This window comes from Leucoraja erinacea, chromosome 18 (assembly GCF_028641065.1).
Source record: "Leucoraja erinacea ecotype New England chromosome 18, Leri_hhj_1, whole genome shotgun sequence".
Classification (NCBI taxonomy): domain Eukaryota; kingdom Metazoa; phylum Chordata; class Chondrichthyes; order Rajiformes; family Rajidae; genus Leucoraja; species Leucoraja erinaceus.
Window position 1 is genome coordinate 16,662,230 of NC_073394.1, and position 13,612 is coordinate 16,675,841.

The 13,612-nt window shown below is 38.2% G+C and overlaps 1 protein-coding gene across 1 annotated transcript in view; it reads left to right on the top strand.

Annotated features, from left to right (window-relative positions):
* The window catches only part of abtb2b (ankyrin repeat and BTB (POZ) domain containing 2b), a 190,703-nt gene that overhangs the window by 3,557 nt on the left and 173,534 nt on the right, over positions 1-13,612 (top strand). Inside the window, exon 2 of the mRNA XM_055649391.1 lies at positions 3,133-3,428. Coding sequence (XP_055505366.1) covers positions 3,133-3,428 — 296 coding nt within the window. The remainder of the gene's footprint in view (positions 1-3,132; positions 3,429-13,612) is intronic.

Below are 13,612 nucleotides of genomic sequence, written 5' to 3' on the forward strand. Positions count from 1 at the left end.
GCCGCCAAATTCAAATGCAGTTTCATACCATTTCAAGCAGGGTGCAAGGCCGCTAAAGACAGCGAGTCGTGACCTCTCCCTCCCCCATCTTGCAGAGACTGAGCCACGCCCACACTTCCGAGTTTTATAGTCCCTACCCCTCTCACCAGAAGGGGCATGGTCTTCATGGCATGATTGACAGGAGAGAGAATCTCAACATTTTTTAAACACTGATAACTCTTTTATTTTTCATCGATGGGAAAAATCCTCAGCACCTGATGATTGGAGGGGGACTCTGAGTAAGATGGCCAAAAATCACAGCCGTACCTGGTAGCGTTTTTACTAAAATCAATATAAAGCGCAAACAGGAAGTGGTCAAGATTAGACTTTTAATTATATAAAAGGCAAGGCAGCTCGCTTTAGCACTTTAAAAACCAAAGGCAAGGCAGCTCGCTTTAGTTCTTTCAAAACCAATGGCAAGGCAGCTCGCTTTAGCACTTTCAAAACCAAAGGCAAGGCAGCTCGCTTTAGCACTTTCAAAACCAAAGGCACGGCAGCTCGCTTTAGCACTTTCAAAACCAAAGGCAAGGCAGCTTGTTTTAGCACTTTCAAAACCAAAGGAAAGGCAGCTTGCTTTAGCACTTTCAAACCAAAACACACTTTTGCATTTTCAAACTACATTTTCAAACCACATTAAGGGCACTGACAGGTCAGTAAAACCACTCACAGTTTAGTGGACATGTGTTCAGTGTTATTCACAGCTCAGACTGAGAATTGCGACCTCTCACTCCCCCATCTTGCAGAGAACTGAGGCACCTCCACCCTTCCGGGTTTTATAGTCCCCTCCGGAAGGGGTGTGGCCTTCAGAAGAGAGAATCTCAACATTTTTTAAACACGAATAACACTTTTATCTTTAATCAATGGGAAAAATCCTCTTGTCCTGCGCAGCTTACAGTTTACACCTATTAATAATTGAAATTCCAGGAAGTGCAATCCTAGTTTGTTTAGTATATCCAAAGTAATTTAAGGGTGTCCAGGTATGATTCTTGTTCTGGGCATCAACACTTCTATTACATTTCCTAATTAAAAATCAATAAAACTGCATATTGATAGAATTGATTGATAGAATTTATTGCCACACAACCAGGGTCGGTGGAATTTTGGGTTGTCTGAAAATCTGAAAAAAAAAATTGAGAATGCTAGAAATGCTTAACAAGTCATGCAATAATTATGTTTCACCTTCCACAGATGCTGCATGACTTACTCAATATTTCCAGAATTTTCAGATTAAATATCCACATGTGGTGCTTTCAGCTTGCAATGGTTTCCCAGTAGTCATCTAACTGGAACTTGTAAAGCTGCAGCATTAATTTATTTACTTCTAAAGAAGTTCTGTTGATATAAAGGTCAGCATTTTGTTAGCCCCTTTGATTATTTTCTATAATTGTGCCTGACCTATATACATGAACCCCAAATAAATTTCAGCCTGCATTGTTTCTAGATCTTTAATATTTGCAAAATACTTTTAGATGTAAAGTGGATGATCCTATATTTGCAAACATTAAAAATGCCCGTGCCAAAATCTTGCCTTTTCACTTCAAGTAATATCTTGTAATTTTATGCTTCCATTAACACTGCTTAATAACAAAGTAATGGGCACAGATTTACAATCTAAAGGCAAAGCTCCCAGATCAAAAGAATGTTATGGATGCTCCAACTTCAGCCTTCAATGTTAGTAACTACTTCCTTTAAAGCCATAGAGTGAGAATTATTGAGTCATGTAGATGTCTTATTTTTTTTAGTGCTAATTTCTTAATTATAGTGAATTTGATTACTCAGTATTTCCATCAGTACCCAGTGTTGATATTTAATTCCAACACTATTATTCAGGTTCAGCCATGAACAGAGGGTCAGTGATGCCAGTGTGTTTAACATAGCCACTTGGAATTTTATAGGGTCTTTGATAATATTCCATGTGGCTACCTGATCAAAATGTAAAAGACCAGGGGATCTTATATAAGAGTGGTGGATTGAATCCAACAATGGATCTATGATAGGAAGCAACAGGTAATTGTTGATTTAGTAATTGGAATTCTGTTACCAGTGATTTTCAACGTGGTACCCAGTCATTTGGTGTTTGGAATATACTTTAATGATTCAGACCTAAGTATAGGACCATGATAAAGAAGTCTGCAAATGATACCAAAATTCTCCTTGACATTAGGAAGGGAGCTTTAGATTGTAGAAAGATCTTATAGGGTAGAAAAATGGCAAATGGAATTTAATCCAAAGAAAAGTGAGAATGTGATTTGCTGAGACACGGGAAGATAAATTGGAGGATATTAATTGGTCTGGAGCAACAGGGGGATCTTGGAGTATTTGTGTCCATGGATCCTAAAACCCAGTGGATGAGATGGTTTAAAAAAAAAAAAATAATATATATATATATATATATATATATATATATATATTCTGGATTTGCTGAGGCAAAGAATATAAGGATAGGAGTTATGCTGGATCTGTAAAACATGTGTTAAGCCACAATTTGAGTACAGTGTGCAGTTCTGTGCAGCAAATATGCACTACAGAGGGTGAAGAGAAGATTATGAAAATACTGCCAGGACTGAAAGATTGTAGTTATGAGGATAGGAAGCTAAGTCAGAATGATCAATTTACCTTGGGAGAAGGGTCATAACCTAGATTAGGGAGGAGACAAAGAGCTATGTCTTCACCCAGTAGTTGATGTGGTTCTCCAGTTGACTCACTGAAAATAATTGTATACCTAGTGCTTGAAATGGGATTAGATTGGTAACTGAAGATAGACGCAAAAATGCGGGACTGGCAGCAACTCTGGAGAGAAGGAATGGGTGACATTTCGGGTTCGAGATCCTTCTTCAGATTGGTAGCTTCTTTTCTGATTTGCACAGCAGATTACCTCTTATGTTGTAAATTTTCTGTTGTTTGGTGGTTTTATGAGATAGTGTAAATGCTGTATTGAAAAGCAGAATATATATTGAAGGAAAATGGGCAAGTTTCCAGAACTGAAATCATTTCTGGTAGTTGAATGACATGCCCTTTTGGAGTTCTGCCATCTTTATTCCTTGCTGATCTGATTTGGACATGTGTTAATGTCGCTTTTATCAATGCTTTCAGGTGTGGCCTTACTTTCTCAGTGGGACGCTTCTTTAGATGGATGGTGGACACAAGAGTTTCAGTCCGCATCCATGAGTATGCTGCTATCTCTTTGGCTGCCTGCATGGAGAGTCTGCTGGAAGAGATTGGGATCAGAGTAGCAGCCGGGCATGGTTCCGAAGGAGGAAGCGGAGGCATGCATGACAGCAGGCATGAGTTGTTGACTGAAATGCTGGAGATGTGCATCAACAATGACGCTGAACTTTGGGGAGTCCTGCAGCCATATGAACATCTTATCTGTGGCAAGAATGCAAATGGTAAGGAGAGAGGGATAAAACCCTTTTGAAGTGTTGCTAATTCAGTCTATTCACTTGCACTTTCATGTTAAATGGTGAAAATGATAAAACTGTAGAGGAAGACGTTAAAACATAGAGGACCATCTCTGGGAAAGATCAAAGAATGTTATTCAGTAGAAGAGAGTAAAACTTCAGTTGTAAAGTATGTTTAATTGATTTTTTTTGGCAGTGAAAATATGTGGGTTTTAAGAAGAAATCTCATACCTGAGTAAATCGCGTGTTTTTCTCTTGCTAGTTTTATTTCAACACCTTTGCAAAAGGCTAAGGTCTAACGTGCAAAGCAAACAGATAGATGAAAATGGTAATATTAGATTATACACAGATAAGCAGTGTGACACCGTTTGTATTTGGTAAAATAATAAACGTATGGAGAATTGAGTTGGAGGTCCTAACTCTTGCAAAGGAGCGTGTCCACAGAGAAAAGAGATGCAATTCCATTCTGTGCACAGTTGGCAAGCAGAGAACATTCTTGTATCATTTCCAATTTGAAATAAACCTCCAAAATAATCCACAATAAATTAAAATTGTGGCTCCCCAGGGGCATGCACCCTTGCAAGACCCAGAGATGGCATCAGCTGTTACTGGAATCTTTCTCTGTTGGGAGTTGTGGACCTGAGGATTAGTATTTAATTATTGTTCGCAACCTGTATTTGTTTTGTTTTTTTTAATTGTTGTGGGAGATTTGTGGTGAGTTCTCTATATTGGCAGTGCTCTACCTCTCCTTACAGTGAGGTTTTCCTTGAAATAAGAAGCGTGCAAATCAGGTACCTCTGCTTAAGTTTCAGGGCCATTTTAATTGTTGTTACAGGTGACATTGAATGTGTGAGAGGTGATAAAAAGAATTGTAGGTTTATTAAATAATATAACATATCAATTCTAATATGATGGTATAATATGAAACATTACAATGTAAACATTTAGTTTAAACTTTTGATTACTGCTGGTCGCATTTGCTCCTTATGTCCTGAAAGACTATTTATCAAGGCAATATAACAAATATCATATTTCACAACGTGACAAAAAAAACAATGTATGGGCTTTTTATATTATAAAATATTTGTTGGTATTGTGCTCTGAAACAGAATACTGATTACTAAAGGGAACATAATTAAATGGTGCTATTAAATAGAATTAATCATAGCTGTATGCTAAAAATAAAATTAAATTGTACTTTCATTATATTTTCAGTCCATTATTAAGTAGAAGACAAGCTTGTGTGCTTCTAGTGGGATCGGTATTTTTTTTCTCTTCAGGAAATTTGAAACTGATTAAAGTCACACAGTTCAGTAGTCAATGATTTATGTTAGTCTTAAAAATGTACATTCAAAGGGGCAGTGATTTTTTTTTGAGTTGTATCTAGTTTAAAAATCGGAATAAAAGCAGATGGATTGCTATAATAACGTTGTTAAAACTTTCCAAAAGTAAAATGATGATGGATGAGAGAATTTCAGAGATGTGACTATTAATTCCAAAATGTCATCATTTCAACAACAGCAACTACAGAGTTTTAGACTACAGCTGAACAAATGGATTAATTAATTCACAGGACTTTTCTCCAATTTCTTCCATTAAAAAAAAAAGCTGGGAAATTTCATCCCTTGTTACCACAGAATTGAAGGGTTGATTAAATATTTCTGCTTATCAGTATTCAATCTCGTTGAGGTTTAAACTGATTGGCTTACAGTATCAAGCTTGGATTAAGAGAAAAACGTGGTAATTATGTCTGTGAAACTGCCATTTGCTATCATAGGCTGAGCAGTAGTGTTACTCTATTTAAATTATAGGACTTTGAGGGGTCTCTTGCTATGTATTTAAAAATCAACTGAGCTGAAGTTTTTGAAATATCTATTTCCTAAACAAGAGTCAATTTATTTCGTACTCACATAAACTATTTGCAAAAATCAGCTTCCTGATATTTGCCCAATATTCACTCTTCCTCTCAAAAAGTGTAAACTGGTGTTACTTCAGAATTAAAACATGTGTATGGCCATAATAATTTTATTATATGTTGGCAAAAACCATTGGCAATAAATGTGTCTAATTTTGGCAATTCTTCAAGTCAATATGAAGAATCAAGCAAATAAACTGGAGCTTGATGTTGTTACATTAATTAAAAACTTAAAGAACAAGTAACAACAGAATAATTCCAGATAATAGTCAAGAGAAATTACTTCTGAAAAATTCCAATTCCTAGAGTTGTAGAGAGAGCCAAACGTAGAGATCCCTTTAGTTTATTGTCCATGTTGAGCGTCAACAATACTTTCTGTACACTTAAATCTACCATAGCACATTTTATTCATAAACATTAACTTTGACCCTTCCCCTTAGACCTGTGTGATCAAGGAGAAATGTAATATAGTCATACCAACCCAGTGCGAGGTGAATACTTGCTCACTGGTTAGAATTGCCTGTAATTTTACTGGAATTAACATTAAAGTGAGATCAGCTACAATAAATATGATCAGGCTGATGAAGAGGGCTTTGTGATTTAGACAATTAGTGTATAAAATAACTACATCTGAGATATGAGCGGTTTGTCTTTGACAAAACATTTTTTGAGTTCATTTGTTTCAGGGACTGGGACAATGTTGCATGCGATACAAAAGCACCATTGTTTGAAAAGACAGGCAGTTTGTATTTTGTCAGATGTAGGGACAGACCCATATTTTTTCTATTGTGACTTCAAGCACCAAAATAGAACATGTAAAAAGTGAATAACTGAAAGGGACCAGATGGACTATAGTCCAGGGTTTTGAAAGAGGTAGCTTTGTGGATTGTGGAGGCACTAATTGTGATCTTTCAAGAATGACTAGAATCAGGAGTGGTTCCAGAGGATTGGAAAATTGCAGATGTTACTCCGCTGTTCAAGAAGGGAACGAGGCAAAAGAGGGGAAACTATAGGATGGTTAACCTGACTTCAGCGGTAGGTAAGGATTTAGAGTTCAAGTTTAAGGATGAGGTTTCAGAGTACTTTGAAGCACATGATAAAATAGGCCAAAGTCAGCGTGGTTTTGTGATGGGGTGATCTTGCCTGACCAATCAGTTGGAATTCTTTGAGGAAGTTAATAGCAAGAAGTTTGTGGATGTTGCTTACTTGGATTTTCAGAGGGCCTTTGATAAAGTGCCGCACATGAGACTGCTAAACAAGATGAGAGCCCATGGTATTAGATGGAAGATGATAGCATGCATTGTAAATTGGGTGAATGGGTGAATAGCAGAAGGCAAAGAGTGGGAATTAATGGAGCTTTTTCTGGTTGGCTCTCAGTGACTAGTGGTGATCTGCAGGGGTCTGCTACTTTTCATGTTGTAAATTAATGATTTAAATGATGGAATTGGAATGGAATACTTTATGGAATACTTTATTGTCGCATGTGACAAGGCACAGTGAAATCCTTTGCTTGCATACCCAAGATATGCAAATAGTCGCCACATAAACAGCGCTGACAAAAGTTATTTTGAGATGACTAAAATATAAAAGCAAGGATGTAATGCTGAGGCTTTATGAGGCAATGGGCGGACCATATTTGGAGCATTGTGAGCAGTTTTAGGCTCCATATCTGTGGAGGGGTATGCTGACACTGGAGAGGGTCCAGAGGAGATTGACAAAAATGATCCCAGTGATGTATGGGTTAATGTTTGGCTTGGTCTTTACTTGCTGGAATTTAGAAGAATGAGGGGGGACCTCTGAAACTTACAGAATGCTGGAAGGCCTATACAGAGTGGAAGTGGGGAGGATATTTCCACAAGTGGGAGGGCTAAGACCAGAGGACACGACCTCAGAACAGAGGACGTACCTTAAGAATGGAGATGAGGAGGAAGTTCTTTAGCCAGAGGGTGGTGAATCTGGGGAAGTGGAAGCCAAGTCATTAGGTATTTTTAAAGCAGAGATTGACAGGTTCTTGATAAGTAAGGGTGACAAAGGTTACGGAAAGAAGACAGGAGAATGGGGATGAGAGGGAAAGCTCGATCAGCCATGATTGAATGACAGAGAAAACCCGATCCGCTCCTATGACTTAGGAACTTCTGAATATTTTTATAGTAGAATAGAAAGACCAAAATTACTTTTAACATGCACCATCTTAAACAACACCGACAAGTCCTACTCGATCTCCTGGCTGCTAATATAGAAACATAGAAATTAGGTGCAGGAGTAGGCCATTCGGCCCTTCGAGCCTACACCGCCATTCAATATGATCATGGCTGATCATCCAACTCAGTATCCCGTACCTGCCTTCTCTCCATACCCTCTGATCCCCTTAGCCACAAGGGCCACATCTAACTCCCTCTTAAATATAGCCAATGAACTGGCCTCAACTACCCTCTGTGGCAGAGAGTTCCAGATATTCACCACTGTGTGAAAAAAGTTTTTCTCATCTCGGTTTTAAAGGATTTCCCCCTTATCCTTAAGCTGCGACCCCCTTGTCCTGTTCTTCCCCAACATCGGGAACAATCTTCCTGCATCTAGCCTGTCCAACCCCTCAAGAATTTTGTAAGTTTCTATAAGATCCCCTCTCAATCTCCTAAATTCTAGAGAGTATAAACCAAGTCTATCCAGTCTTTCTTCATAAAACAGTCCTGACATCCCAGGAATCAGTCTGGTGAACCTTCTCTGCACTCCCTCTATGGCAATAATGTCCTTCCTCAGATTTGGAGACCAAAACTGTACGCAATACTCCAGGTGTGGTCTCACCAAGACCCTGTACAACTGCAGTAGAACCTCCCTGCTCCTATACTCAAATCCTTTTGCTATGAAAGTTAACATACCATTCGCTTTCTTCACTGCCTGCTGCACCTGCATGCCCACTTTCAATGACTGGTGTACCATGACACCCAGGTCTTGCTGCATCTCCCCTTTTCCTAATCGGCCACCATTTAGATTTTAAGTCCACTTCTCATTCCCATACTGATCTTTCTGTCCTGGGCAGCCTCCATTGCTAGAGTGAGGCCACACGCAAATTGGAGGAACAGCACTTCATATTCCACTCGGGTAACCCCCCCCCCACCGACGTGTTTATTCTAGGATAACACATTGCTGCATTGTGGAAACACTACACTGTGATGCTGTGATAAACTGGCCTAATTTCTATTCTTTGATAGAAAAGAGCCCGTGACAATTTTCTGGAAGGAACGCGCAGGTTGTCCACATTTATCACATAATCAGCATTACTGTAGGGAAAAATAAAACTGGATTATCTGGTTATTATCCCATTGCTGTTTATTGGACCTTGTAATTCCAAAATTGACCACCAAATTTGCTAACTTACATTAAATTCTTCACAACCAATCTAGTAATTTAAGAACTTTTCAGAAATGAGGTCTATAATGCAAGTTCTATTCTGTATGCTTATCTTACAGAAATCGTGCTAATTTGCTGTAATAGTGATAAAAGCTGCATAACATTAGTTTAATAAACGTAAGCCCATGCCCAACACCATAGTGGAAGGGAACAAAATAGAGCAAATACTGGACATTTTAGCAAGCCAAAAATAAACTTTGCTCCGACGCAGATCGCACAATCAAAAGGTATGCTGTGGGGTATCTGGAACCTCTCTATGATGGATCAGAATAGTATAATGATCATCAGTCATTCTATTATCACTTTTAGTCCTTTCTGATAGGACAGTGGTTGCATCACAAAGGTAAAATGCTTTCCATAAATGATAAAAGTTTACAGCTTGAATTTGTTCTCAATAGTTTGTACTGGTACAAAATGTGGCTTACACTAGCATATTTATCAACTGGAACTGGAACTTTACTTTATGTTTAAAGTTAATGAAATACTAAGTCACAGGGCACTTAGTGCGTGTTTCTAACATTAAATTTTGCAATGGGAGTAATACATCTTGTTCATGGTCTCAATCCATGACAAAACTAAGCTGACAAATTGAATAATTCAAGCTAAAACTGATGACCAAGTTTGTTTTTAGAAGTGGTATGGTTCCTAGAATACAAAACAAAATTACTCGTATGGTATCTTGCCTTACAAAATAGAATATTTTCAAAGTAAAATAAATAGCAAAAGTATAATGTGATCTTGAATATTCTACTGCCTCATCCTATTTATTGGAACTCTGATGTAAACAGTTAAGTTTACATCAGGTAACCTGGAAGGTAAATTATTTTAATTTCTATTACTTTAATTGCATAATTGTTGTCTGATCAATTAAAATCAGTTTATCCCAAAGACCCACAGACATCGAGTTGGATCATTTTGAAATGTTGTAAATAGTTTCCTCCTTAGTTGAAGCAATGACAATGATAACTTACATTTTTACGTTACAATACTTGTATATTGTGTATTGTAAACATTTGTCAGGGTAATTCAAGTAATTTGTTTCAGAGCCAATGACACAGATATCGGGAGGGGAGACAAAGGCTTGGGTCAAAGCATGGAACCTCTTAATTTCACTCACCCCCCCCCTTTTTCCTTCTCCCCGACCCACCATCTGATATATTGCAAAATATTTGACTTTGTTACTACTGAATCAAATTTTCAAATTCCAGTCTCAAATTTTTGAAACTTTTTTTTAACCTTGTTGAAGTCACAGGGGAATTATTAACAGATTATATAAGATTCCCATGTAGGTCTAGGATTAATCATTTGACAGCTCTTTAAGCATCTTAAACCAGCAGGATTGACTATGATAATTGTCAAAGTCCTGGGATCTGGTTTTTATACTTGCATTCTATGGTAGAAAATGGTATAAAAGGACGTGGAACCATTTTTCTTTATTAAAAGGCATAGCATTTTTAACTAGAGTAGTTGAAAAAAGAGAATAATGTGGGATGGAAGCTAATTTAAAGTCAACCTCATTCGACGTGCAAATATGCTGTTAGTTTTCACTGCCAGACAGTATATATACAGTCAGAGCAATAAAGATGTAATTCATTAGGCTGTTATTGCATATCATACATGGGCCCTGATTTAGTAGCTCCTCTTTTCAACATGAATGTGCCTTCAGTAATTAAAAACGTAAGTTAAATATCTTTATGCATGAACAATATGCATTCAAGGTTGGGAATGGCAAAACTGATGTATATCCACGTTGCAAGTGTTTCTGTCCTCATTGTTCCACAATTGTTTCTTTTTCGTGTACAGCAGAGAAATTGAATTACTCACAGCTGGTGTACACATGGCAACACCATGCCTATATATAATTTAAATAGAAGGAGCAATAAAAAAATAATGCGGAAGAAGTCATTTGACCTATAATTTATGATCAGGTCTTTGCCTGATGGTCTACATTGCTACTTGCTCAAACAGCATTCATAAAATGTTCTTTTTTAATTTATTTCTTCATATTTAAACCTGTATTTCTTACAAAAGTTAAGTTCACCCCCCTCTGTCCCTCAACATGACTAATTCATTGTTCAATAAGTTTATTTTCATCTCTTTCTCCCCTGCCACCCATCCTTGAGCCAGTGAAGGATGTTAAAATATTAAATAAATGCAAGTTGGGTTTTGTTGATATTGACCATGATGCACAGCAGCAAATGTGATCTGAAAGGTAAACTATTGCTAAGAAGTCTTTTGGTTGATTGGCGATGAACTTTACTGAAACATTTCACTTGTTAACCCATGCAGATGTTTGGTAGGAGTTGAAAGCTCAACATTGAAGATTGCGGTTCAGTTGAGATTACAGTTTTTTCCAGTGAGCAGGATAGTTCCAGGTTAGGTAACATCCTGTGCTGAGCTGGCTGCTTGCAGACAGCCCCACACATTATATTTTGCACCAGTGGCTCGTAGTATGTTTCGTCAAGATTTTGCACTTTCCTGAAGGAGTACAAGGGGACAGAATTTAACTATTCTAATGACCTCCCTCCACAGCTGAAAGACTGTCCAGATTACAGAACCAACTATAGTTCTTAACCATTACCACCCCTCCCCTCCCCAATATATTAGCCTACAGTTTTGCTTTAGCTTTATAAGTGGAACAGCAAAATTATTGTAACTAACTAAATTGGAGGCGTTACTTTAATCAGGTTTATGTAGCCCATCCCGGAATCAAATAAACACAGCACGAGAGCTCATGTACAGTATGTTTTTTATTTTTACTCTGTGCTCATTGATAGAACCCTAAAATGTTTTGACTTTCTTCTTGCAAAGTAAAATGTTGTTGATATTAAAGAAAGCACATTCCAGATGTTTGAAAGCAGCATAGTAAAAACTGGCAAAGACTGGTTTGTGTCACTGTTGTTTGGGGTGAGAGCATCTGGGTTTGATGCATGATCTTATTCATACAACATGCTGAGTTTCTCCACAATGATAAGAAATTTGTACATGCGAGTAAATTCCAAATACAGGGTGCAGTGCTCATGGTCTATCCTTTATTTTCTGTTGGAATAATTTATTACAGAAATTATTTGACGTGTGTCAATTTTCTTCCAGGTAAAGGTGATGGCAGTACTGTGTCACCCAGTTCTTTTCCCTCCTCCATCAGCTCATTTAACCCCAACCACCCAGCTTCATGTTCCCTGTTTTTCTTCTCCCATGTTGTCCTGTCGCTTTGCATCCACAATCTCTCCCCCTGGTTCTACAGTTTACCCCCACCTTCATTCCTTATAGAATGTCACCATTCTCATCCCTTTGTCTTCTCCACTTATCATCTTCAGACTTAGTTACTATATCCCCACCTGACTCTGCCAATCCACCTGTACTACCTGCATCCATCAATCACATGCTAATTCTTGCTCCACCCTTTCTCCTCGCCCTTCTCTACCAGCTTTCTCTGATCAAAACGCCCTCTGTACATTTCTCTCTACAGATGCTGCCTGACCCGCTGAGTTCCTCAAGCAGTTTGATTTTTAGACCATGCTAAGTCAGTAGAGCAATCAAATGTATATGTAAATGTTCTATTTAAATAAAATACTTAATTCTGTGTTTTTAGTAATTGGAGCAAAATGTTTAGGTACCTGGAAATATGAAACAAAATACAAAATGCTGGAAGCAGTCTGTAGATCAGGGAGTGTTTGTGGCGACAGAAACAGTATCAACGGTTCTAATTGTGGAGCCTTCATCAAACTGGACATATGCGGAAAGAAGAATGTTTTAAGTTACAGAGAGTGGGAAGAATAGAAAGAACCGCAGAAATGCCAGTGATGGGGCAAAAGACCAAAGTTAACATCGAAAACTAGTAATCGGAGACAAAAATGAAATAAAAGGAAAAAATTGCAACTGAAGCATGCAACAAGAGTAGAGCAGCTGATAGAGCTGCTTTCTCACAGTGCCGGAAACCCAGGTTTGATCGTGACCTCCGGTGATACTTGTGTTCGGTATACAAGTTCTGTGACCGCGTGAATTTCTTCCAGGTGCTCCGGTTTCCTCCCACATCCCAAAGAAGTGCGGGTTTGCAAGTTAATTGGCTCTGTAAATTGTCCCTAGTATCTATGGAATGTATGTGAAATTGAGATAAGATAACAGAACTAGTGTGAACAGTCTGAAGAAGGGTTTCGGCCCGAAACGTTGCCTATTTCCTTCGCTCCATAGATGCTGCTGCACCCGCTGAGTTTCTCCAGCTTTTTTGTGTAACCTAGTGTGAACAGATGATCGATCATTGGCGAGAACTTGGTGGGGCGAAGTATCTCTCAATCAAAACATTTATGGTGAGTGGAAAAGAGAAAAATACACTTGCCTGAAATTGTTGAATTTGGTACTGATTCCTTGTTGCAACAGGCCCAGAGAATGAATGGATCTTGGTGCATCAGTACAAACCATTTACAGGTAGATCAAAGAGGAGTGGGAGGGAGATGTTAAAGATAAAGCAGTAGGAATTTGCATTGGTCAAAGCCATGTCTGTCTCTTCATGTGACATGTCTTCATGTGACAATATTCGGGCCTGCCCTCTCAGCTGATTCCCTGACTGAATGTGGTAATGCTGCTTCCTGCACTTGGAACACAATTAAAATTTATTTACAAAAAAAGACAAAAATTGCTGGAGTAACTCAGCGGGTCAGGCAGCACATCTGGAAAAACATCGCGACATTTTGGGTCGGGACTGATCCATGTTTTCCTTTTTTTGTAAACCGAATTCTGCAGTTTCTTGTGTCTTACAATTATCATTACCTTTGTTGCCAATTGTGATATTGGCCTCTCCTTTCTCTGTCTCTGCATATATATTCTGCTGGATATTTCAGTTTCAGTTTGT